We start from the raw sequence: 27118 nt of genomic DNA on the forward strand, positions 1-27118 counted from the left end.
GGCAAAATCAACTTAAAATTAGAAAAGTAGGGAGACAGCTACAACCACTCTTCTGCTTGCCCACTGACTACCAACATATTTCAGGTAATAATTCTCCTAGGTGCCTAACAAGATAAACGAATTCACTCAAATACGTTATCTGCTTAATTTCTGGTTTTTGTGTGCCTACTATAGGAAAGCACTGAGCCAAAAGAATGTAAACGGGAATGAGACAAGACTCCAACTCTCAAGAGAAACTGTAAATACCAATATGGATAGGACAGCATTGGGCAGTGTATCATAAATAAGGATGATCTAGAGAAGTCCCCAAGAGAGAGAAAAAAAGGCAAATCCTCCCTCTAGGCCATGAAAACCCCACATCTAAAGACCGTCCCAATCTAACGGAGAATGGGGCCAGGAAGGATAAGCAGTGCGTCCTTTTCTATTTTTACTGAGTTTTGAAAGGCCCCTTCAGAGTCCTTCAGTCATGGCAATTGGTGGGTGGGGACAGGGATCAACTGGTAAATAAAATGACTAAATGGATTTGCAAACTCATGTTCCATCCTCTTGCAGGCCTCCAAAAAGAAATGACTCAGGCTGGGCGCGGTGGCTCACGCCTGTAATCCCAGCACTTTGGGAGGCCGAGGCGGGCGAATCACTTTAGGTCAGGAGTTCGAGACCAGCCTGGCCAACACGGTGAAACGCCGTCTCTACTAAAAATACAAAAATTAGCCCAGCGTGGGGAGAGGCTGAGGCAGGTCAATCACTTGAACCCGGGAGGCGGAGGTTGCAGTGAGCCGAGATGGCGTCACTGCACTCCAGCCTGGGCGACAGAGTAAACGAGACTCCGTCTCAAAAAAAAATAATAAAGAAAGAAAAGAAATGACTCAGTTATTTGTTTCACTGTTTGCACGGACAGCTTGGCTCTGGGGTCCTTACATTCGGGCTGTAACTGGAAAAATGTGTCCATCAGGCACCAGAACCCAATTCACAAACAAAGCCAGGAACGTCCCAAACAGCTGCAGCCGAGGTTTGGGATAAGGAAGTGAGGCTTTCCTGTCAACCTAAACCTGGCCGCTCAGGACCCGGAAGAAGCAGCCAAGAGTTAAGACGCAAACTGCAGGACTGATGCACGATCCGAGTCTCCCTCAGCGGTTCTCCAGGTTCTTGGCGCCAACACGAGCCCCGGGCTCCGTCCCCTGCTGGAACTATTCAGACGCGCAAGACACGTAACCAGCAGTCCTCCGCCCCGTTAAATAGTCCTGCCTAGGATGCCTCGGTGACGCACTTTTCACCTCAGAAGTCCCTCAGCAGATATGCGATGAGCCTCGGGGATGCATCATCTTTCTGTTCGAATGGGAGTATGGGTTTTCTGATCATTTTCCCTTCACAGATTCCTCCGCCAGAAATCTTACTTGCGGCGTCTTCATTTCCGGGTCCGCCATTTCCTTGCCTCTGTTTCTCCACGAGGGGGGGTTAAAGGCCCCCAAAACATGCACATATGAAAAGGGCAAAAAGTAACCGTCCTTGACAGGCAGTCTTAACTAGAGAAGGAAACGGGACTAAACTGGCGGGCTCCGTGGAAGCGCGGCCGGCAGCGTCCCGGACGAGGAGGTGAGGGGAAAGAAGAGATGTGTGGACTCCGGGGGGCGTCAGGGCTGGAAAGGAGAGTGCCGTCAGAAGTCACACCGCTTCCCAGCCCAGCCTCGGACTTCTGGGTGCGGACCGCGCGGCTCCCCGTCACCGAAGCGGGGGCAGCTGGGGGAGGGGGACGGAGAGGAAGGGGATGCTGTCGGGAGGAAGGGGAGGGGACTGGAAGGAGGTGAAGAAGGGGGTGGGTGTAAGACCTGGGGCTGGGGAGCTGGACCAAGGGAAGCCCAGGCCGCGGAGGTGACCACTAGGGGGCGAGGCGGTGCCGGAGCCGAGGCCTGTCGCCAGAGGCTGAGTTTGGCTCCCTGCCCCAAATTGGTTCCCATCTTTCAGACAGACATTGGTGTGAGGAACTGTAGGGTTTATGATAGAGAGGGAAACGGCGACCCTCATTCTCTGACCCTAATAATGACCTGAAAGATAACTAGTGAACTCGGTAATCTGAACGAGAGCAGTATGGGTCCCGCCTCTGCTTTTTTGCTTTTTTTTAAGACTGAGTCTCGCTCTGTCACCCAGGCTAGAGGGAGTGGCGCGATCTCGGCTTACTGCAACCTCCAGCTCACTGCAGCCTCCGCCTCCCGGGTTCAAGTGATTCTCCTGCCTCAGCCTCCCGAGTAGCTGGGATTACAGGCGTGTGCCACCGTGCACAGCTAATTTTTGTATATTTTTAATAGAGACAGGGTTTCACCATGTTAGCCAGGCTGGTCTCGAACCCCTCACCTTAGGTGATCCGCCCACCTTGGCCTTCCAAAGTGCTGGGATTACAGGCGTGAGCCACGCTCCCGGCCTCGACTCCGCTTCTTTCACAGTTGTTTGTACAGCTGGCCGCCCAGTGGGGACTTGAGCAATACTAAAAGAAACATAGATTCTTCCACTGCAATTCTCCTTTCCGTTGGCTGTCTCCTGTTCTCACATACTTCCTTGAGCCAGAGGTCATCCCATTCCGCTCCCTTTTCCCGAAAGGGCTTTCTCTCTAGAGGGTCCCCCCACCCCATTGTCTTTGGAAAAGGACAATCTATGGCTTACTATCAACAATGTAACAAAATTTTGGCCATCCATTCATTTAATCACTTGGTCCACCCAATCCAGTAGAGATGTTCTTAGACATGTATTTTCACACCTGCTTTGATGACAGTAAGGACAAAAAACCCATCCAAATTCTTAAATAAAGTAATTAATTACCCTTGGATAATAGAATACTTTGTTGTCAAGAGCTCAAGCACTTCATGAATTATTAAAACACACACTTATTGAAAGGTTTTGGCCGGGCGCAGTGGCTCACGCCTGTAATCCCAGCATTTTGGGAAGCTGATGTGGGAGGATCCCTTGAGCCCTGGAGTTCTAGACCAGCCTGGGCAAAATAGGGAGACCCCTGTCTGTGCAGAGAAAAAAAGAAAAAAAAAATTTTTAATCATTTGGGCGTGGTAGTGCCCACTGGTGGTCCCAGCTACTCGGGAAGCCGAGGTGGGAGGATCGCTTGAGCCCAGGAGGTCGAGGCTGCAGTGAGCTGTGATTGCGCCACTGCACTCCAGCCTGGACCGCAGAGTGAGGCCCTGTCTCTTTAAAAAACAAACAGGCTGGGCGTGGAGGCTCTGGTCTGTAATCCCAGCACTTTGGGAGGCCGAGGAGGGTGGATCACCTGAGGTCAGGAGTTCGAGACCAGCCTGGCTAACATGGTGAAACCCCATTTCTACTAAAAATACAAAAAATTAGCACAGTGTGGTGGCACACGCCTGTAATCCCAGCTACCCAGGAGGCTGAGGCAAGAGAATGGCTTGAACCCGGCAGGCGGAGGTTGCAGTGAGCCGAGATCATACCATTGTACTCCAGCTTGGGCAACAAGAGCAAAACTCCATCTCAAACAAACAAACAAACATACTTTATCCAATCCCCTATTGATATATATTTAGGTTCTTTTCAATCTTTTTATTTATTTTTATTTTTAGAGACAGGGTCTTGCTCAGTACTTTATTCCATCCCCTACTGACATATGTAGGTTCTTTTCCATCTTTTTTTATTTTTTATTTATTTTTATTTTTAGAGACAAGGTCTTGCTCAGTCACCCAGGCTGGAGTGCAGTGATCATAGTTCATCGCAGCCTCAAACTCCTGGGCTCAAGCGATCCTCCCGCCTTAGCCTCCTGAATAGCTAGGACTACAGGTGTGGGCCACCACACCCTGCTAATTTTTTTATTTTTGTATTTTTGTAGAGACAGAGTCCCTCTGTGTTGTCCCAGCTGGGCTCGAATTCCTGGCTTCAAGTGATCCTCCTGCTTTGGCTTCCCAAAGCACTGGGATTTATTTTATTCATCTCCAAAATCCTAGAAGGCAAGTGAGACAGATTTTGTTTCCTCAGTTTATGTATAGGGAAAGTGGAGGTACAGCCAGCAAGGGAGAATATTGTTAGTTGTTGGGAGTCAAGGAGTCAGAAGTGCCCAGACTGTTTTCTGGTGTATCAGGCTTCATCTCTTGTCTGGTCGATGGGCCACCAGGCAAGTATTGACCACCTGCCGGAAACAGCATTGACAAGGTACTGGGAGAATGGCACATAGTTCCCCTCAAAATGCTATGGGTTTTTTTGTTTGTTTTTTGTTGTTTTGTTTTAAGTGAAAGCAAGTCGATTGAGAAAGTAAAGGAAGGCTGGGCACAGTGGCTCATGCCTGTAATCCCAGCACTTTGGGAGGCTGAGGCGGGCAGATCACGAGGTCAGCAGTTCGAGACCAGCCTGGCCAACATGGTGAAACCCCGTTTCTAATAAAAATACAAAAATTAGCTGGGCATGGTGGCGGGCATCTGTAGTCCAGCTACTCGGGAGGCTGAGGCGGGAGAATCACTTGAACCCAGGAGGCGGAGGCTGCAGTGAGCCAAGATCACGCCACTGTACTCCAGCCTGGTGACAAAGGAGTCTCTGGCTAAAAAAGAAAGTAAAAGAATAAAGAACGGCTACTCCATGGGCAGTATTTTTATGGTGATTATATGCTAAACATGCCTCCTCTTTTTTTTTTTTTTTTTTTTTTTTTTTTTTTTTTTTTTGAGATGGAGTCTCAGAGTCTCCCTCTGTCGCCCAGGCTGGAGTGCAGTGGCGTGATCGCAGCTCACTGCAAGCTCCACCTCCTGGGTTCACGCCATTCTCCTGCCTCAGCCTCCTGAGTAGCTGGGATTACAGGCGCCCGCCAGCAAGCCCGGCTAATTTTTTTTGTCTGTATTTTTAGTAGAGACGGGGTTTCACTGTGTTAGCCAGAATGGTCTCGATCTCCTGACCTCATGAGGTGCCGGCCTCAGCCTCCCAAAGTGCTGGGGACTTTTGTAAACTGCCATGGCATCGCACTGGTGGGAGTGTAGCAGAGAGGACAACCAGAGGTTACTCTTGTCCTCTTGTCACCAAAAGCATCTTGCTTTTGGTGGCGTTTTAGCCAGCTTCTTTACTGTGGCCTATTTTATCAGCAAGGTCTTTATGATCTGTATCTCGTGCTGACCTCCTATCTCATCCTGTGACTAAGAATGCCTTAACTGGCTGGGCACGGTGGCTCACACCACTTTGAGAGGCCAAGGTGGGTGGATCACTTGAGGTCAGGAGTTCGAGACCAGCCTGGCCAACATGGTGAAACCCTGTCTCTACTAAAAATACAAAAATTAGCCAGATAGTAGTGGCACGTGCCTGTAATCCCAGCTACTGGGGAGGGTGAGGCAGGAGAATTGCTTGAGCATTAGAGACAGAGGTTGTGGTGAGCCGAGATCATGCCACTGCACTACAGTCTGGGCAACAGTGTGAGACAGTCTCAAAAAACAAAACAAGGGCCGGGTGCGGTGGCTCATGCCTGTAATCCCAGCCCTTTGGGAGGCTGCGGCGGGCAGAGGTCAGGATATCGAGACAATCCTGGCTCACAGAGTGAAACTCCATCTGTACTAAAAATACAAAAAACTGGCCGGGCATGGTGGCTCACGCCTGTAATCCCAGCACTTTGGGAGGCCCAGGAGGGTGGATCACGAGGTCAGGAGATCAAGACCATCCTGGCTAACACGGTGAAACCCCATCTCTACTAAAAATACAAAACATTAGCTGGGCGTGGTGGTGGGCACCTGTAGTCCCAGCTACTTGAGTGGCTGAGGCAGGACAATGGCGTGAACCTAGGAGGTGGAGCTTGCATTTAGCCTGGGCAACAGAGCGAGACTCCGTCTCAAAAAAAAAAAAAAAGCCGGGCAGGAGACTGAGGCAGGAGAATCGCTACAACCTGGGAGGCAGAGGTTGCAGTGGGCTGAGATTGTGCCACTGGACCCCAGCCTAGGCAACAGAGAGAGACTTCATCTCAAAAAACACCCCCCCAAAAAAACATAAAACAAAAAAAGATTGTCTTAATGAGAATGCAGCCCAGTAGGTCTCAGCCTTATTTCACCCAACTCCTATTCAAGATGGAGTTGCTCTGGTTCAAACACCTCTGACACTTCTCCCCTCCCTTTTATTGGAGAGCCCTTAATCCTAGGGGTTACAAATGAATAAAGATCCATCTTCTGTAACTTTTTCAGGCTGAATAGGGGCGATGATATTCCTGCCTGACTCTTAGGGTTTCTTGTATTCAAGGGTTCAGAGAGGAGCTCAGTCAGAAAGCATCAATATGGTGAGAGCTATTCATAACTCCAACAAAAGGTGATATCTGGAAGATGAAAAAGTGTTCAGTTTAAGACAACATAACAGGCTTATCCTGCATTCCTACACAAAGAGTACAACAGCAATATACTCCACAACAGTAAAGCAAAATAAGCAAAACTGTCCCAAGTAAACTAAACAAGAAGGTTTTCTGTGAACTGGGCAACTGTTGGAACCAAGCTAATTTAGGGTTACTAGCTGATTCCAGTATTGTGCCCAGAATTAGAATATTGATCCAAATTTTTACATTACCCATCCCTTTTGTTTCTTTTGAGCAGCAGCCAGAGATCACTGGTTGGTTCACAGGAATAAGCAGGGTTAGTCTAAATTGCAGAAAAAAACTTAAAAACGATTGATGAGACTAGAAATTTTTTTGTTTGTTTTGTTTTTTTTGAGACAGAGTCTTACTCTGTCACCTAGGCTGGAGTGCAGTGGCCAATGGCACAATCTCGGTTCACTGCAAGCTTTGTCTCCTGGGTTCAAGCAATTCTCCTGCGTCAGCCTCTGGAGTAGCTGGGATTACAGGCATGCGCCACCACGTCTGGCTAATTTTTGTATTTTTACTAGAAATGGGGTTTCACTGTTTTGGCCAGGATGGTCTTGAACGCCTGACTTTGGGTGATCCACCTGCCTCGGCCTCCCAAAGTGCTGGGATTACAGGTGTGAGCCACTGCGCCTGGCCAGTCTCCCATTTTTACTAAAGGCAAATCATGGTAAAATAGATTGGGTTTATTATACTTGGTCTGATTATTTGTATAAAGTGCAGCAAGAATGATGATTTTTCACATAGGCTTTTTAAATTGGCTTTGAAAGAACTCTGTTCCATAAAAGGAATCTCCCATAAGACTTACAAAGCCAATTAAAGCCCCTTGGGAAAACTGGCCTCATACCTTGTCTAAAGTCCCTGTACAGGGTTCCTGATGTGTGGTAAGTAAAGAATGTCACTTTTTGACAGGCCCAGGAGCCCCAAATTATCCTGGGACCTCAGGAGGGGAGGAATTTATCCAACTCATAGGTTTTTTTGTTTTTGCTTTTTGTTTGTTTTTTGAGACAGAGTCTCACTCTGTCACCAGGCTGGAGTGCAGTGGCACGATCTCAGCTCACTGCAGCCTCCACCTCCCAGGTTCAAGTGATTCTCCTGCCTCAGCCTCCCGAGTAGCCAGGACTACAGGTGCACACCACCACGCACAGCTAATTTTTGTATTTTTAGTAGAGACGGGATTTCACCATGTTGGCCAGAATGGTCTCTTTCTCTTGACCTTGTGATCCGTCCGTCTCAGCCACCCAAAGTGTTGGGAGTATAGGCATCAGCCACCGCACCCAGCCGCTCATAGGTATTTGAGAGTATAAACCCACGGCTGGGCTGGGCTTTAAACAAAAAGAGAGGAGAGGCCAGGCGCAGTGGCTCATGCCTGTAATCCCAGCACTTTGGGAGACTGAGGCAGGTAGATCACAAGGTCAGGAGTTCAAGACCAGCCTGACCAACATGGTGAAACCCTGTCTCTACTAAAAATACAAAAATTACCTGGGCATGATGGCGCATGCCCATAATCCTAGCTACTCAGGAGGCTGAGACAGGAGAATCGCTGGAACCTGGGAGGCAGAGGTTGCAGTGAGCCAAGATCATGCCACTGCACTCCAGCCTGGGCAACAGAGTGAGACTCTGTCTCAAAACATAATAATTTTATTTAGAATAATAAAAATAAAGGCCAGGCACAGTGGCTCACGCCTGTAATCCCAGCACTTTGGGAGGGTGAGGCAAGTGGATCCCCTGAAGTCAAGAGTTCAAGACCAGCCTGGCCAACATGGTGAAACCCTGTCCCTACTAAAAATACAAAACTATCCAGGTGTGGTGGCATGCGCCTGTAGTCTGAGCTACTCAGGAGGCTGAGACAGGGGAATTGCTTGAACTCGAGAGGTGGAGGCTGCAGTGAGCCGAGATCACACCACTGCACTCCAGCCTGAGTGAGACTTCATCTCAAAAACAACAACAACAAAGAAGAAAAAGAAAAATACATTTTACTTTTTTTGTTGTTGGTTTTGTTTGTTTGTTTGTTTGTTTGTGTGAGACAGTCTTGCTCTGTTACCCAGGCCGGAGGGCAGTGGCACAATCTTGGCTCACTGCGACCTCTGCCTCCCAGGTTCAAGTGATTCTCCTGCCTCAACCTCCTGAGTAGCTGGGATTACAGGCATGTACCACCACGCCTGGCTAATTTTTGTATTTTTAGTAGAGGCAGGGTTTCACCATGTTGGCCAGTCTGGTCTCCAACTCCTGACCTCAAGTGATCTGCCCGCGTCTGCCTCCCAAAGTGCTGGGATTACAGGCATAAGCCACCGCACCTGGCTACATTTTACTTTTTCGTAAGATGGATGCTTCAGGTTAACCCAAAAGAGTAACTGAGGATAGGAGGAGAAAAGAGCCTTGAAGAATGCATTTCTAGATCTTTCCTATATTAGGAGATAAATATAGCACCCTATTTACATTCTAATCCCAAAGTTTAATTATATCTCTATATAGTAAGAAATACGGCTTTAAAATCACGCCTTGTTGAAAGAATGGGATGACGGATTTGAGTTGGTTGTCATTTAGTAGTATTGATATGTGACAGAAAGATGATTAAAGAAGAGTGATAGGCCAGGTGCCGTGGCTCACGCCTGTAATCCCAGCACTTTGGGAGGCTGAGGCTGGTGGGTTACTTGAGGTCAGGAGTTCAAGACCAGCCTGGTCAACCTGATGAAACCCTGCCTCTATTAAAAATACATAAATTAGCCAGGCGTGGTGGTAGGTGCCTGTAACCCCAGCTATTCAGGAGAACGAGGCAGGAGAATCGCTTGAATCCAGGAGGCAGAGGTTGCAGTGAGTGGTGATTATGCCACTGCACTCCAGCCTGGGAAACAGAGTGAGACCCTGTCTCAGTAAACAAATACATAAATATGATAAATGTAGATATGAAAGCAGACTACAATGGAAAACACTGGTCAGAAACATTTTGCGACCGGGCACAGTGACTCACGCCTCTATCCCAGCACTTTGGGAGGCCGAGGCAGTGGATCACCTGATGTCAGGAGTTCCAGTCCGGGCTGAGCAGAATGGTGAAACCCTGTCTCTACTAGGAATACAAAATTTAGCTGGGCGTGGTGACACATGCCTGTAATACCAGCTACTCGGGAGGCTGAGGCAGGAGAATCGCTTGAACCCAGGAGGCGGAGATTGCAGTGAGCTGAGATTGCACCATTGCACTCTAGTCTGCCTAACAAGAGCAAAACTCTGTCACACACACACACAATAATAATAATAATAATAATACATTGCCGGGCACAGTGGCTCATGCCTGTAATCCCAGCACTTTGGGAGACTGAGGCGGGTGGATCACCTGAGGTCAGGAGTTCGAGACCAGCCTTGCCAAGATGGTGAAACCCCTTCTCTACTAAAAATACAAAAATTAGCCGGGCGTGGTGGCACATGCCGGTATTCCTAGCTGCTCAGGAGGCTGAGGTAGGAGAATCGCTTGAACTTTGGAGACAGAGATTGCAGTAACTGGGGATCTTGCCATTGCATTCCAGCCTGCACAACAAGAGCAAACCTCTGTCTTAAAAAATAAATAAATATATTTGCAAGAGTTCATGTGATGAAAACAGCAATTACAGTGGGATAAAAATTAATGTATTTAAAGGGTCTTGTTTTCCAGAAATACCACCTCCCCAGAAGCAAACCAGACTTTTTTTTTTTTTTTTTGAGACGGAGTCTGGCTCTGTTGCCCAGGCTGGAGTGCAGTGGCGCAATCTCAGCTCACTGCAAGCTCCGCCTCCCAGGTTCAAGCCATTCTCCTGCTTCAGCCTCCCGAGTAGCTGGGACTACAGGCGCCTGCCACCTCACCCGGCTAATTTTTTTTTTTTTTTTTTTTCTTTCTTTTTTTTTTGAGACGGAGTCTCGCTCTGTCGCCCAGGCTGGAGTGCTGTGGCCGGATCTCAGCTCACTGCAAGCTCCGCCTCCCGGGTTTACGCCATTCTCCTGCCTCAGCCTCCGAGTAGCTGGGATTACAGGCACCCGCCACCTCGCCCGGCTAGTTTTTTGTATTTTTTAGTAGAGACGGGGTTTCACCGGGTTAGCCAGGATGGTCTCGATCTCCTGACCTTGTGATCCACCCGTCTCGGCCTCCCAAAGTGCTGGGATTACAGGCTTGAGCCACCGCGCCCGGCCCAACACACCCAGCTAATTTTTTTTGTATTTTAGTGGAGACGGGGTTTCACCGTGTTAGCCAGGATGGTCTGGATCTCCTGACCTCGTGATCCGCCCATCTCGGCCTCCCAAAGTGCTGGGATTACAGGCATGAGCCACTGCGCCCGGCCTAATTTTGTATTTTTAATAGAGACGGGGTTTCACCATGTTGGCCAGGATGGTCTCCATCTCTTGAACTCATGATCCACCCGCCTCGGCGTCCCAAAATGTTGGGATTACAGACATAAGCCACTGTGCCTGGCCTTATACTTTTTATATATAGTATATGTTGGAAAAATGTGAAGAGAGTCATTTCTAACTAATGAATCACCTAAAATTTGTTCTTGTTTTTAAATATTAGTAATAAAATAACTCAAAACACAGTTTTGATATTTTAAAAGGAAGATAACCATGGAGAAATGTGACATCTAATTCTATAAGTTCTATAAGAAGGGTTGGCCGGGTGCGGTGACTCACGCCTGTAATCCCAGCACTTTGGGAGGCCAACGTGGGCAGATCACCTGAGGTCAGGAGTTCGAGACCAGTCTGACCAACATGGAGAAACCCTGTCTCTACTAAAAATACAACATTAGCTGGGCATGGTGGCGCATGCCTGTAATCTCAGCTACTTAGGAGGCTGAGGCAGGAGAATCACTTCAACCCAGGAGGCGGAGGTTGCGGTGAACCTAGATCGTTCCACTGTACTCCAGCCTGGGCAACAAGAGCGAAACTCCGTCTCTAAATAAACAAATAAATAAAAAGAAGGGTTTAGGCCAGGCGCAGTGACTCACGCCTGTAATCCCATCACTTTGGGAGGCCGAGGCAAGCAAATCACTTGAGGTCAGGAGTTCAAGACCAGCCTGGCCAAGATGGTGAAACCCCATCTCTACTAAAAATACTAATATTAGCTGGGTGTGGTGGTGTGGCACCTTTAATCCTAGCTACTCGGGAGGCTGATACAAGAATCACTTGAACCCAGGAGGTGGTAGTTGGAGGTTGCAGTGAGCCAAGATCAGCCACTGCACTCCAGCCTGGCCAACAAAGGAAGACTACATCTCAAAAAAAAGAAAAAAGAAAGGTTTGCTATCATTTTTATCTATCATTTTCTTGTGTGGTATAAACTGACACTTGGATTAGATTATAAAAATTCACACTATGGGCTGGGCGTGGTGACTCATGCCTATAATCCCAGTACTTTGGGACACCAAGGCAGGAGGATCCCTTGAGCCCAGAAATTTGAGGTTGCAGTGAGCTATGATCACTGCACTGTACTCCAGAGTGGGTGACAGAGCGAGACCCCATCTCTAAAACGGACGATTAAAAGAAAAAAAAAAAGTTCATTAATTAACTTGGTAATAAATCTATTACATGTTAACATAAAACTTTTTTTTTTTTTTTTGAGATGGAGTCTCGCTCTGTTGCCCAGGCTGGAGTGCAGTGGCGCGATCTCAGCTCACTGCAACCTTCACCTTCCGGATTCAAGCAATTTCCCTGTCTCAGCCTCCCAAGTGGCTGGGATTACAGGTACACACCATCACGCCTGACTAATTTTTTGTATTTTTAGTAGAGATGGAGTTTCACCATGTTGGCCAGGATGGTCTCAAACTCCTGATCTCAGGCAATCCACCTGTCTCGGCCTCCCAAAGTGCTGGGATTACAGGCATGAGCCACCACACCCGGCCAACATAAAACATTTTTATAAAAAATACATATTCAGGCTGGGTGTGGTGGCTCATGCCTGTAATCCCAGCACTTTGGGAGGCTGAGGCCAGCAGATCACTTGAGGTCAGGAGATTGATACCAGCCTGGACAACATGGTGAAACCCCTCTCTCTACTAAAAATAGAAAAATTAGCTAGGCATGGTGGCGCACACCTGTAATCCCAGCTACTTGGGAGGCTCAGGCACAAGAATCACTTAAACACCAGAGGCAGAGGTTGCAGTGAACTGAGATTGTATCACTGCCCTCCAACCTGGGCAACAGAGCAGTGAGACCCTGTCTCAAAAAAACCCAAAAAACAAACAAACTGTATATATATATATACACACACACACACACACACATATATATACACATATATATATACACACACATATATATATCTTCAAAGTTAAAAAATGGTGTGAAGAAGAGCATTGTTTTATATTTTTTTCAACTCTCTTTAACTTCTGGCTTAATAGAAGACAGCTGCATTCTCATTTTTTTTTTTTAGACGGTGTCTCACTCTATCACCCAGGCTGGAGTGCAGTGGCGTGACCTCAGCTCACTGCAACCTCCGCCTCCCGGGTTCAAGCAATTCTTCCACCTCAGCCTTCTGAGTAGCTGGGACTACAGGCATGCACCACCATGCCCAGCTAATTTTTTTGTACTTTTTGTAAAGACAGAGTTTCACCATGTTGGCCAGGCTGCTCTCGAACTCCTGACCTTAGGTGATCTGCCTGCCTCAGTCTCCCAAAGTGCTAGGTTTACAGGCGTGAGCCACTGCACCCAGCTGACAGCTGCATTCTTACATCTACTTCATTCTGTCTGTTACAATATGTACTTGTAGAAGGAAAGAGTATTATAATAACTTTTTCCAATAACAGTGAGTATTCTTCTTTGATACTACACAAAAATTTGACAAGTGGTAATTTCTGTTTTCTTTTTTTTTTGGAGATGGAGTCTCATCCTGTTGCCCAGACTGGAGTGCAGTGGTGCGATCTCAGCTCACCACAACCTCCGCCTCCTCAGTTCAAGCGATTCTCCTGCCTCAGCCTCCCAAGTAACTGGGGCTACAGGCATGTGCCACCATGCCCAGCTAATTTTTGTACTATTAGTAGAGACGGGGTTTCACCATGTTGGCCAGGCTGATCTTGAGCTCCTGACCTCAGATGATCCGCCCACTTTGGCCTCCCAAAGTGCTGGGATTACATGTGTAAGCCACTGTGTCCGGCTGACAAATGGTAATTTCTTTGTTTTTTGTTTTTTGTTTTTTTTTGAGATGGAGTGTTGCTCTGTTGCCCAGGCTGGATTGCGGTAGTGCAATCTGGGCTCACTTCATGCTCCGCCTCCCGAGTTCATGCGATTCTCTTGCCTCAGCCTCCCAAGTAGTTGGGACTACAGGTGCCCGCCACCACCACACCTGGCTAATTTTTTTCTTTCTTTCTTTTTTTTTTTTTTTTTTTGAGACGGAGTCTCGCTCTGTTGCCCAGCCCAGGCTGGAGTGCAGTGGCGCGATCTTGGCTCACTGCAAGCTCCGCCTCCCGGGTTCACGCCATTCTCCTGCCTCAGCCTCCCGAGTAGCTGGGACTACAGGCGCCCACAACCGCGCCCAGCTAATTTTTTGTAATTTTTAGTAGAGACGGGGTTTCACCGTGGTCTCGATCTCCTGACCTTGTGATCCGCCCGCCTCGGCCTCCCAAAGTGCTGGGATTACAGGCGTGAGCCACCGCGCCCGGCCTTTTTTTTTTTTTTTTTTTGTATTTTTAGTAGAGACATGATTCCACTGTGTTAACCAGGGTGGTCTTGATCTCCTAACCTTGTGATCCACCCACCTTGGCCTCCCAAAATGCTGGGATCACAGGCGTGAGCCACCGCGCCAGGCCAACAAGTGGTAATTTCTTAAGAGTTAGTTGCACAAAGGCAGGAGGATTGCTTGAGGCCAGGAGTTTGAGACCAGCCTGGGCAATATAACAAAACTGCACCTCTACAAAAAACTAAAAAATTAGTCAGGCACGGTTGTGTGCACCTGTAGTCCTAGCTACTCAAGAGGCTGAGGACGGAGGATTGCTTGAGCCCAGGAGTTCAAGGCTGCAGTGAGCTATGATCATACCACTGCAGTCTAGCCTGGGCAACAGAAAAAGACCCTGTCTCAAAAAAAAAAAAAAAAAAAAAAAAAAAAAGAAAAAGTTAGTTGCAATGAGGAATTTGAAATCACATCAGTGAATTTTTGTATTCTGTGACCTTAAAACCCATTGATCTTTCACTTTGAATTGTTTTACTTGTGCATGATTTTATAACATCAAACACTGGTCATTTGGAAAGTGTTGGTTCACCAAATTGTATAGGTCATCTAAATATTGATGCATTTTATTATACAATATCAAAAAATCACATTCATTAATATTACCACTTATTTCATCAGAAAAGTCTTTATTGTAAGTTACCAAGTTGATGGCAGTGGTTATAGATTTTCCAAAATTCTAATTTTTGCTTGAAAGCTCAAATTGTAATTGATAATTGGCAATAAATACTGTCAGTTGGCTGGGCACGGTGGCTCCTGCCTGTAATCCCAGCACTTTGGGAGGCTGAGGCAGGCAGATCACCTGAGGTCAGGAGTTCGAGAACAGGCTGGCCAACATGGCGAAACCCCGTCTCTACTAAAAGTACAGAAAAATTAGTCGAACGTGGTGGCGCATGCCTGTAATCCCAGCTATTCGGAAGGCTGAGACAGAGAGTTGCTTGAACCTGGGCAGTGGAGGTTGGCAGTCAGCCGAGATCTCGCCACTGCACTCTGCCCTGGGCAACAAGAGCGAGGCTCCATCTCAAAAAATAATAATAATAAATAAATGAATAAAATAAAAAATGAACAAAGTGAGCTGCCACTCACTTTGTGCCACTCACTTTTGTGGTGGCTTGCGCCTGTAATCCCAGCACTTTGAGAGGCCAAGGTGGGCAGATCACCTGAGGTCAGGAGTTCGAGACCAGCCTGGCCAGCATCTCTCTACTAAAAATACAAAAATTAGCTGGGCATGGTGGTGGGTGCCTGTAATTGTGGATACTTGGGAGGCAGAGGCAGAGGCAGGAGAATCACTTGTACCTGGGAGGCAGAGGTTGCAGTGAGCCGAGATCACACCATTGCACTCCAGCCTGGGTGACGAGCAAAACTCTGTCTGAAAAATAAAATAATAATAAAATAAAATGATGTTCCATGATAAAAGCAGTTATTTATTTATTTATTTATTTATTTATTTATTTATTGAGACGGAGTCTCGCTCTGTCGCCCAGGCTGGAGTGCAGTGGCGCAGTCTTGGCTCACTGCAAGCTCCGCCTCCAGGGTTCACACCATTCTCCTGCCTCAGCCTCCCGAGTAGCTGGGACTATAGGCGTCTGCCACCGCGCCTGACTAATTTTTTTTTTTTTTTTTTTTTGGTTTTTCAGTAGAAACGGGGTTTCACCGTGTTAGCCAGGATGGTCTCGATCTCCTGACCTGGTGATCTGCCTGCCTGGGCCTCCCAAAGTGTTGGGATTACAGGCACGAGCCACCACGCCTGGCCAAAAACAGTTATTTTAGCTTGCAACTTAATCATGTAGTGCTTTTTCTCAAGAAAGCCATCATGTTTCAGTAAGCAGCAGAAGTAATTTAAGTCAGCTAGGCACAGTGGCTCACGCCTGTAATCCCAACACTTTGGGATTCTATTGCTATGGAAAGATCATGCAGAATGGTGGGTACAATATAATTGTCATTTGAGCAAAAGGGTAGAGAAGAGTCCGGGTGTGGTGGCTCATGCCTGTAATCCTAACACTTTGGGGGCCCAAGGTAGGTCAATCGCTTGAGCCCAGCAGTTTGAGACCAGCCTGAGTAATATTGTGAATCCCCATCTCTATAAAAAATACAAAAATTAGCTGGGCGTGGTGGTGTGTGCTTGTAGTCCCAGCTACTTGGGAAGCTGAGATGGGAGGATCCCATGAGCCCAGGAGGTCAGGACTGCAGTGAGCTGTCATTGTGCCCACTGCACTGCAGCCTGGGTGACAGAGTGAAACCATGTCTCAAAAAAAAAAAAGTGCTTTATGTATACTTCTTATTTTGTCACACATAAATTATAAACACATATATTCAGGTGTTGAGATTTAATAAAATTAATAATTTTTACTGTGTCATCCAGGACACTCCTAAGTAGAACTGGCAATTTTCCCTTGAGATTACATGGCAGTGAAGAATACAATAACCAGTAGCACAGTCTGATTCATGCTAAGGCACCAGCAGTTATACCCACTGTTGCATTTGTACCGTCAGTGCTAATGTAAACATGGAAAAAGAAAAAAGGCAAATAATGTTTTTCTATTATAATAAAAATAGTTCTGACCTCATAGATCCCTAAAAGGGTATCAGGGACCACCAGGGGTCCATAAACGATACTTTTTGAACTACTGGCCTAAGCAGATCAGTGTTTAACCAATAAAGGCTTGTTCTTCTTAAATTTTTTCTTTTTTTTTTTTTTTTGAGTCAAGATCTGGCTCTATCACCCAGACTAGAGTGCAGTGGTGCAATCTCAGCTCGCCGCAACCTTCATCTCCTGAGCTCAAGTTATCCTCCCACCTTAGCCTCCCGATTAGCTGAGATTATAGGCATGCACCACCATGCCCAGCTAATTTTTATCTTTTTAAAAATTATTATTTTATTTTTTCGAGATAGTGTCTCGCTTTGTTGTCCAGACTGGAATGCAGTGGCGCAATCTCGGCTCATTGCAACCTCCGCCTCCCAGGTTCAAGCGATTGTCCTGCCTCAGTCTCCCAAGTAGCTGGGACTACAGACGTGTGCCACCACGCCCGGCTAATTTTTGTATTTTTAGTAGAGACAGGGTTTCACTATGTTGGCCAGGCTGGTCTCAAACTCCTGACCTCAGGTGATCTGCCTGCCTCGGCCTCCCAAAGTGCTGGGATTACAGGCTCGAGCCACCGCACCCAGCCAATTTTTGTATTTTTTGTGAGACAAGGTTTCACCAGTTTGCCTAGGCTGGTCTCAAACTTGTGAGCTCAAGTAATCCTCCTACCTCGACCTCCCAAAGTGCTGGGATTACAGTCCCAAGCCACTGCACCCCTCTTTGTCTCCTTAAATTTTAAGCATGATTATATCATTACTGAATCTTAACCTAGTTTTTATCTTCTGACTATGGTGTAATAGTTTGGGCTGGGTGCGGTGGCTCACGCCTGTAATCCCAACACTTTGGGAGGCTGAGGCGGGTGGATCACTTGAGGTCAGGAGTTTGAGACCAGCCTGGCCAACATGGTGAAACCCCGTCTCTACCAAAAATACAAAAATTAGCCGGGCATGGTGGCGGGTGCCTGTAATCCCAGCTACTCAGGAGGCTGAGGCAGGAGAATCGCTTGAACCCGGGAGGCGGACGTTGCACTGAGCCGAGGTCACACCACTGCACTCCAGCCTGAGCAATACAGTGAGACTCAGTCTCAAAAAAAAAAAAAAAAAGAGAGAGCGATACAGTTTTATTTGGAAACCTCGATGTGTCCGATTTCAGTGTGCCATCCAAAGACCTACAAACCTCCAGAGAGAGCAGTTAGTTGCTAATAAGGGCTCTCATAATTTCCATCAAGCAGTAGTTTCACAGGTGGGCATCCATCTTGCTCCCTTCCTGGAAATCAAACTACATAATTTATTATTTTGTGTTATGTTCCTTAAAATAATATTGTACCTTTCTTCATTTCAGGGGAATGAAATGGTGTTTTATCGATTCCTTAAACTAGAAAGGTCGTAGTGTGTTGCAGATATTTCCAGAGTATTTCTGGGGATTGAAAGTGATAGAACTATGTATAAGGGCTTGAAACATTCCCAACTATTTTATTGCTTGTGTTAGATGAGATAGAAAGGAAGTGACCTACCAGTCAACTTGAGATGTATATTATATACATTCAAATATAAGAAGCCTTCTAAAAAAATGTATTGGCAGCTTTCCTTATGTTTGAGTTATAGCTACCTGAAAACTTTTGTTCCTATGCATAAAGATGTCTTTGGTGGACTTGGGAAAGAGGTTGCTAGAGGCAGCAAGAAAAGGCCAAGATGATGAAGTGAGAACATTGATGGCAAACGGCGCCCCATTCACCACAGACTGGGTAAGCTTAGAGGAAAGGTCTCTTAATTATTTCCAATGTATGCTTTACCAACCTTTTTCTTAAAGGCTAACAGACTTTATTGGTTTTTCTTCACTCTCTTTCTACCTCATATCCCTTACAAGAGTTTATTTTCTTTGTCTTATCTGAATATGTGGTTTTCTTTTTCTTTTAGTTTTCCAAATTGAGAGTCTCCTGTGGATATATAGGTGATAATTGTAAGGTATTATATACTTGTGATTTTCTATAATTTTTTAAGAGTATTTTCTAAAGGTTTAACTGTCTCTGGAGTGTACTTGCATTATAGACTTCTGTAATTAGGTAGAAATTAAAATCAATATAATAAGAATGAATTTCTAGACTAATAAACTCCTTGTTTCCTTTTCTGTAATATGCCCTGGTTGATAAGAAATCGTCTAGGCTAAGCGTGGTGGCTCACACCTGTAATCCCAGCACTTTGGGAGTCCAAGGCAGGCAGATCACCTGAGGTCAGGAGTTCGAGACCAGCCTGCTAACATGGTGAAACCCCATTTCTACTAAAAATACAAAAAATTAGCCAGGCATGGTGGTGCATGCCTGTAATCCCAGCTACTTGGGAGGCTGAGGCAGGAGAAACGCATGAACTCGGGAGGTGGAGGTTGCAGTGAGCCGAGATTGCGCCATTGCACTCCAGCTTGGAAACTCCATCTCCAAAAAAAAAAAAAAAAGTCATCTAGCTGTTCTGTTTCCTTTACTACTGTTAAAAAACATTAAAGGCTGGGTGCCGTGGCTCATGCCTGTAATCCCAGCACTTTGGGAGGCCGAGGCGGGCGGATCACGAGGTCAGGAGATCCAGACCATCCTGGCTAACAGGATGAAACCCCGTCTCTACTAAAAATACAAAAAAATTAGCCATGTGTCATGGCAGGCGCCTGTAGTCCCAGCTATTCGGGAGGGTGAGGCAGGAGAATGGCTTGAACCTGGGAGGCGGAGGTGCAGTGAGCCGAGATCGCGCCACTGCACTCCAGCCTGGGAGACAGCGAGACTCCCTCTCAAAAGAAAACAAAAACAAACAAACAAAACATAAAGAGGAAGGTGTAATTTAGCCTCAACCATCTTGGAGACCAAAGAGCTTTAGAAGAAACAGGTCCGGGTTATAATGTGGGCTTTCTTAGCAGTCACAGATTTTGTATGCATTGCCTAATTTTAACAATTTCAATGAATGAATGACCTCTATTCTGGAGTGATTGAGAGGCCAACAGATTCTTAGCACTTCACAAAAAGAAAGAAAAGGAAACCCATGATATTAGCATTTCTATAAATAGACCTGGAGAGAACAATGCGAATTAAATTCAGTCAGGCAGAGAGGCTGAAAATATGAAAAAGCAAAGAATAAACTAAACAGGCTTAAAATAAAGAGCATAACAAAAAAAAGGGAATAGATCTCTGGCCAACGTGGATGATGATGGATAACTCTTACAAGATTTACACTGGGATGACAGACTTACTTATTGCTGTTGATACATCATTGCTAAATTTTTATTGCCTCTTCATCTCATCATCATTCGTTTTGCCCTGCTTTACTGTGGCAAAAAACTTTTCTTCCAATCAGTCAGATTTGTACCTCAGATTCCACATGTAACTTTCTAGTGTCTACCCTTTTTCTTTTTTAAAATTTACTTTATTTATTTATTATGGGATAGGTCTCTCTATGTTGCCCGGGCTGGTCTTGATCTCTTGAGCTCAAGCAGTCCTCCTGTCTTGACCTCCCAAAGTGCTGGGATTGCAGGCATGAGCCACCACACCCACCCTGATCCTTTTTTTTTTTTTTTAAACTTTCTAAATGCTGTGTAAAGTCACGTCCTTTAGGGAACCTTACTTGATAAATCCACCTGACATAAAGCCATTATACTTAGCACTTAATCAACTGGTGGTCTATTTATTTGTCCATTAGCATGTTAATTTTTTTTTTTTTTTTTTTTTTTTTTTTTGAGACGGAGTTTCCCTCTGTCGCCCAGGCTGGAGTGCAGTGGCACAATCTCAGCTCACTGCAACCTCCGCCTCCCAGGTTCAAAGCAATTCTCCCTGTCTCAGCCTCCTGAGTAGCTGGGATTACAGGTGCCCACCACCATGCCTGGCTAACTTTTTTTGTATTTTTTAGTAGAGACGGGGTTTCACCATGTTGGCCAGGCGGGTCTTGAACTCCTGACCTCAGGTGATCGGCCCACCTTGGCCTCCCAAAGTGCTGGGATTACAGGTGTGAGCCAGTGCACCCGGCCCCTGGCCTTTAATTTGTAAATTTAACCATTTTTTCAGTTTTATCTGCCCAATCAGATTCTCTCTTGAAGGACAAGCACCATACCTTGTTCATTTGTTTTTTTTTGTTTTTGTTTTTGTTTTTGTTTTTGTTTTTTGAGACGGAGTCTCGCTCTGTCACCCGGGCTGGAGTGCAGTGGCCGGATCTCAGCTCACTGCAAGCTCCGCCTCCCGGGTTCACGCCATTCTCCTGCCTCAGCCTCCCGAGTAGCTGGGACTACAGGCGCCCGCCACCTCGCCTGGCTAGCTTTTTGTATTTTTTAGTAGAGACGGGGTTTCACCGTGTTAGCCAGGATGGTCTCGATCTCCTGACCTTGTGATCCGCCCGTCTCAGCCTCCCAAAGTGCTGGGATTACAGGCTTGAGCCACCGCGCCCGGCTACCTTGTTCATTTGTATCTCTCCAGTAATGATCTAGGACTCTGCACACAGTGGTTATTCAATGAGTATTATTTTTCCACAGCTTGGAACATCACCCCTCCACCTTGCAGCTCAGTATGGTCATTATTCCACAGCAGAAGTACTCCTTCGAGCAGGTGTTAGCAGGGATGCCCGGACTAAAGTAGACAGGACCCCCTTGCACATGGCTGCTGCAGATGGACATGCACACATCGTGGAACTGCTTGTTCGGGTAAAGCAAGAATAGTGGCAAGGTTATGTTGTAAAAAAGACATCCACTTTCCTGTTTTCTTAAATGGGTACTAGGAAATGACTTGGGAAGGATTAAGTTTAGGACAGTTTATAGCATTAAGTTGCATCTGCAAGAGACTTCATGGCAGGCCAGGTGCCTGTAATCCCAGCACTTTGGGAGGCCGAGACGGGTGGATCACAAGGTCGGGAGTTCGAGACTGGCCAGACCAACATGGTGAAACCCCATTGCTACTAAAAAAAAACAAAAAAATTTAGCAGGACATGGTGGCGCGTGACTGTAATCCCAGCTACTCAGGAAGCTGAGGCAAGAGAATCACTTGAACCCAGGAGGTGGAGGTGTGGTGAGCCAAGATTGCGCCACTGCACTCCAGTCTGGATGACAGAGCAAGAATCTGTCTCAAAAAAAAAAAAAAAAAAAAAAGAGCCTTCATGTCTATGAGGAGTCTGTTTTCTTATTTATTTATTTTGTTTTGTTTTGTTTTTGAGATAGAGTCTTGCTCTTGTTGCTTAGGCTGGAGTGCAGTGGCACGATCTCTGCTCACCACAACCTCTGCCTCCCGGGTTGAAGTGATTCTCCTGCCTCAGCCTCCCAAGTAGCTGGGATTACAGGCGCCTGCCACTATGCCCAGCCAATTTTTCTATTTTTAGTAGAGACAAGGTTTCACCGTGTTGCCCAGGCTGGTCTCAAACTCCTGACCTCCTGACGTGAGCCACCATGCCTATTTTCTAATTTATTAAAACAATTTTTTTTTTTTTTTTTTTTTTTTTTGAGATGAACTCTTGGCCAGGTGTGATGGCTCACTCCTGTAATCCCAGCACTTTAGGAGGCCAAGGCAGGCGGATCACCTGAGGTCAGGAGTTCGAGACCAGCCTGGCCAACATGGTGAAACCCCATCTCTACTAAAAATACAAAAATTAGCCAGGCGTGGTGGCAGGCGCCTGTAATCCCAGCTACTCAGGAGACTGAGGCAAGAGAATTGCTTGAACCCAGGAGGCGGAGGTTGCAGTGAGCCAAGATCACGCCATTGCACTCCAGCCTGGGGGACAAGAGCGAGACTTCGTCTCAAAAAAAACAAAAAAAAGAGATGAAGTCTCACACTATCGCCCAGGCTGGAGTGCAGTGGTGCAATCTTGGCTTATTGTAACCTCCGCCTCCTGGATTCAAGCGATTCTCCTACCTCAGCCTCCAAAGTAGCTGGGATTACAGGTGCCTGCCACCATGCTCAGATTTTTTTTTTGTATTTTTAGTAGAGACAGGGTTTCACTATGTTGGCCAGGCTGGTCTCAAACTCCTGACCTTGTGATCTGCCTGCCTCAGACTCCCAAAGTGCGGGAATTACAGGTGTGAGCCACCGTGTCTGGCCCTAAAACAATTTTTTAAATTTGATACAGGGTTTCACTCTTTTGCCCTGGCTGGAGAGCAGTGGCATGATCATAGCTCACTGTAGCTTTCAACACCTGGGTTCAAGCAATCCTACTGCCTCAGTCTTCAAAGTAGCTAGGAGGACTACAGGCATCCAGCACCACGCCCAGCTAATTTATTTTTGTTTTTATTTTTTGTAGAGAATAGGATCTCGTATTGCCCAGCCCAGGCTGGCTTTGAACTCCTGGCCTCAAACAATTCTCCTGCCTCAGCCTCCCAACACTGGGATTACAGGTGTGGGGTTACTGTGCTTAGCCAGTTTTTAAAATTTTTTTCTTTCTTTTTTTTTTTCTTTTTTTTCTGAGATGGAGTCTCGCTCTGTTGCCAGGCTGGAGTGCAGTGGCGCAATACCAGCTCACTGCAGCCTCTGCCTCCCAGGTGCAAGTGATTCTCCTGCCTCAGCCTCCCGAGTAGCTGGGACTACAGGCGTGCTCCACCGTGCCCAGCTAATTTTTGTATTTTTAGTAGAGATGGGGTTTCACCATGTTAGCCAGGATGGTCTCCATCCTTTGACCTTGTGATCTGCCCGCCTCACCCTCCCAAAGTGCTGGGATTATAGGCATGAGCCACTGTACCCGACCATTTTTTAAAAATCATATTTAAAAAAAAAAAATTACAGATGAGGTCTCACTACGTTGACCAGGCTGGTCTCAGACTCCTGGCCTCAAGTGATCCTTCCATCCTCAGCCTTCCAAAGTGCTGAGATTATAGGCATGAGCCATTGCTCCCAGCCTAGTTTTCCAATTTATTATTATTATTATTATTGGTCTTTTTTTTTTTTTTTGGAAACAGGGGTCTCACTCTGTCACCCAGGCTGGAATGCGGTGGTATGATCTTAGCTCACTGCAGCCTCCACCGCCCAGGCTCAAGAGATCCACCCACCTCACCCTCCCCTTTAGCTGGGACTACAGGCACGTACTACCACTCCCGGCTAATGTTTTGAATTTTTTGTAGAGGCATGTTTTTTCACCATATTCCCCAAGCTCATCTTGAACTCCTGAGTTCCAGCTTTTCAAATTTTTTAAAGGCTAAACAGACTTACTGATTTTTCTTCTTTCCCTTTCTGAAGGTATTCTCTGCACTTATGCCTATTTATTCAGGCACTTGGCTCTCTATTAATAAATGCAACAAAAATCTGTTCCTTCCCTCTTTGTCTTCCATCTGTTTAATTTCCCAATGATGTCCTTAGAGGACCCACTCGTTGAAAGCATTATGTCTGTCAGCATTTAGGAGAATTTGAGAAATGTTTTTCCCTTTGATATTCCTTAAATGTGATCTAGATTTGAGTACATAATATCTATGGAAATCTTCTGTATTTGATGATGGGATGTTGCACCTGTGCTCCTATAACCACTGTTTGTTGAAAAAAAAATGCTTTTCTGTGACAGAATGGTGCAGATGTGAATGCCAAGGACATGCTGAAGATGACAGCTTTGCATTGGGCCACAGAGCGCCACCATCGAGATGTTGTAGAGTTACTTATCAAATATGGAGCTGATGTCCATGCTTTCAGCAAATTTGATAAATCTGCCTTTGACATAGCTCTGGAGAAAAACAATGCTGAGATTTTGGTCATCCTCCAGGTGTGGTTCTTTTCATACTCTCCAGAGTATACGTCAATTGAAGTTAAGGATTTTTTTGTGGGAGTTGAATCAAAACTGAATTTTCCCTATCTTATTAAAATAGCATTTCTAATATGTCTCAATCTTGTGACTCAGTGTCACTATATATATAGCATATACATAACATAAATATATATTATATATGTTAATGGGATACTGCGCCCAGGTGTGTCCCATTAATTTCTGTTTCCCACCCCCCACTCCGAGATGGAGTCTCACTTTGTCGCCCAGGTTGGTGTGCAATGACACGATCTTGGCTCACTGCTCGGATTCAAGTGATTCTTCCTCCTCAGCCTCCCGGGTAGCTGGGATTACAGGTACCTGCCATCATGCCCAGCTAATTTTTGTATTTTTGTAGAGATGGGTTTCACCATGTTGGCCAGGCTGGTCTTGAACTCCTGACCTCAGATGATCCGCCTGCCTCGGCCTCCCAAAGTGCTGGGATTACAGGCATGAGCAACTGCGCCCGGCCTGCCCATTAATTTCTTAAGCCAGCACTGTATATCAGGGAACAATAGGACAGGGGATATAAAAATTAACAGGACATGGGCCAGGCGTGGTTGCTCATGCCTGTAATCCCAGCACTTTGGGAGGCCGAGGCAGATGGATCACCTGAGGTCAGGAGTTTGAGACCAGCCTGGCCAATATGGCGAAACCCTGTTTCTACTAAAAATGCAAAACAAATTAGCCGGGCATGGTGGTATGTGCCTGTAATCCCAGCTACTTGGGAGGCTGAAGCAGGAGAATCGCTTGAACCTGGGAGGCAGAGGTTGCAGTGAGCCAAGATCACGCCACTGCATTTGAGCCTGGGCAACAAGCAGGATTCCATCTCAAAAAAAATATTAATATGACATGAAGTGTTCAAAGCATGATAAAAGACAGGAAATAAAATATTATAATATTGCATGATAAATAGATATCTAGTAAGTGCTATGGGAGCACAAAGGAGGGAATAGTAGGTTTTGAACGGAATATTGAAGTAGGCAGAGAAGTGAGAAAACTATATTCTAGGCTAGAATAAGAGCAAATCAAAGACACAGAGGTGTGAAAGAACATGGAATGTTCAAGAAAAAGTAGTTGAGTGATGAGAGAATGGGCAAAGGAAGCAGAGTTTGGGAGTGGCAGATGCTAAGCTTGAAAGTTAGGCTGGATTCTGAATGTAGGGATGCTTTACAGCATGTGAAGGAGTTTGAACTGTTATGTGAGCGATGGATTTGGATAGAAGTTTTTAAATAGAGGACTGATATGATTAAATTTGTTTTAAAAAGATGATGTGACACACAGATGAGAGAGAGACACTTAATGCTAAATAACTATATGATGACTTTCATTAGGCCAGGCAAGGGCCAATGAGAAATTGAACCAAGGAAGTGCTACTATTCACCATGTAGCAGTACTACTCTTCCCTCCTGTGTGCTCCCATAGCACTTACTAGATGTCTGTTTATCATGTAATATTATAATATTTTATTTCGTATCTCTAATTTTATCATGCTGTGAGCACTTCATGTCCTAGTGGAGGATAAAGGAAAACAGCAAATTCAAAAAGGAATTTAGGCCAGGCATGGTAGCTCACACCTGAAATCCTAGCACTTTGGGAGGCCGAGGCGGGTGAATCACCTGAGGTCAGGAGTTCAAGCCCAGTCTGGCCAACATGGTGAAACCTCATCTTTACTAAAAATACAAAAATTAGCTGGTTTGGTGGTAGGTGCCTGTAATCCCAGCTACTTGGGAGATGGAGGCAGGAGGTTGAACTTGGGAGGTGGAGGTTGTAGTGAGCTGAGATCGTGCCACTGTACTCAAGCCTGGGAGACAGAGTGAGACTCTCAAAAAAAACCAAGAAGGAATTTGACAATATCCAAAGAATGGATAACCTGTTTCAATTGAAGCTCTTAGTCAAGGGGATAATTATATATGAAAAATAGTCATTTCTGGCTGGGCACGGTGGCTCATACCTATAATCCTAACACTTTGGGAGGCTGAGGAGGGTGGATTGCCTGAGCTCAGGAGTTCAAGGCCAGCCTGGGCAACTCGATGAAACCCTGTCTCTACTAAAATACAAAAGAAATTAGCCGGGCATGGCAATGTGCGCCTGTAGTCCCAGCTACTTGGGAGGCTGAGGCAGGAACCGTGGAGGTGGAGGTTGCGGTGAGCCGAGATTGCACCACTGCACTCCAGCCTGGGCAACAGAGCAAGACTCCGTCTCAAAAAAAAAAAAAAAAAAAAGGAAGAGAGAGAGAGAGAGAGAAAGCAAGCAAGCAAGCCATTTCTGCTGCATTTTCAGTATTTTTTTTTTCTAACTGACAGGTGGTCTATAGACTGGTTAGCCCCTTCAACTTTCAATTCTTTGTTTAGAGCCCTTTCATAACTGGACTTTTTAAAGTAGTGATTATGCTTGCAGAAAATTGCTTCTGAAAGTAATAAAATAAAGATAAGCTACTTTTCACCATAATTGAACAGATATCCCTGGAAGCAAAAGTACAGCATATGGAGCGAGACTTTAAAATCTGGCACTTATTTGCTTGTTATATATTCTCTTAGGAATTTCTTCAATGGCAGAATGGAACAAGTAGTTGGATAAAACTCTAGAGAATATTGTTCTCTGTAGATACTCTGCAGGGATCTCTTGCTAGCACACTGACTTGTAGATAATTAATCACAAAATATTAGTGCTGGAAATTACTTTTTATTTTTTATTTTTATTTTTATTTTTTTATTTTTGAGATGGAGTCTCACTCTGTTGCCCAGGCTGGAGTGCAGTGACGCGAGTTTTAGCCAGGATGATCTTGATCTCCCGACCTTGTGATCCACCCG

General features: G+C 45.9%; 1 protein-coding gene across 17 annotated transcripts in view; it reads left to right on the top strand.

Annotated features, from left to right (window-relative positions):
* Positions 1-141: 141 nt before the first annotated feature.
* Positions 142-27118, top strand: part of GABPB2 (GA binding protein transcription factor subunit beta 2) — a 63359-nt gene continuing 36382 nt past the window's right edge. For 6 of the 17 annotated variants that reach the window (XM_050750158.1, XM_050750197.1, XM_050750248.1 and 3 more), the window contains exons 1-5: positions 142-1593; positions 18212-18319; positions 18492-18539; positions 21073-21240; positions 24072-24266. In XM_050750158.1, coding sequence (XP_050606115.1) covers positions 18212-18319; positions 18492-18539; positions 21073-21240; positions 24072-24266 — 519 coding nt within the window. In that variant the 5' untranslated portion in view covers positions 142-1593. The other 11 variants (XM_050750190.1, XM_050750204.1, XM_050750240.1 and 8 more) reach the window with 6 other exon arrangements.

The sequence above is a fragment of the Macaca thibetana genome, chromosome 1, assembly GCF_024542745.1.
Source record: "Macaca thibetana thibetana isolate TM-01 chromosome 1, ASM2454274v1, whole genome shotgun sequence".
NCBI lineage: Eukaryota > Metazoa > Chordata > Mammalia > Primates > Cercopithecidae > Macaca > Macaca thibetana.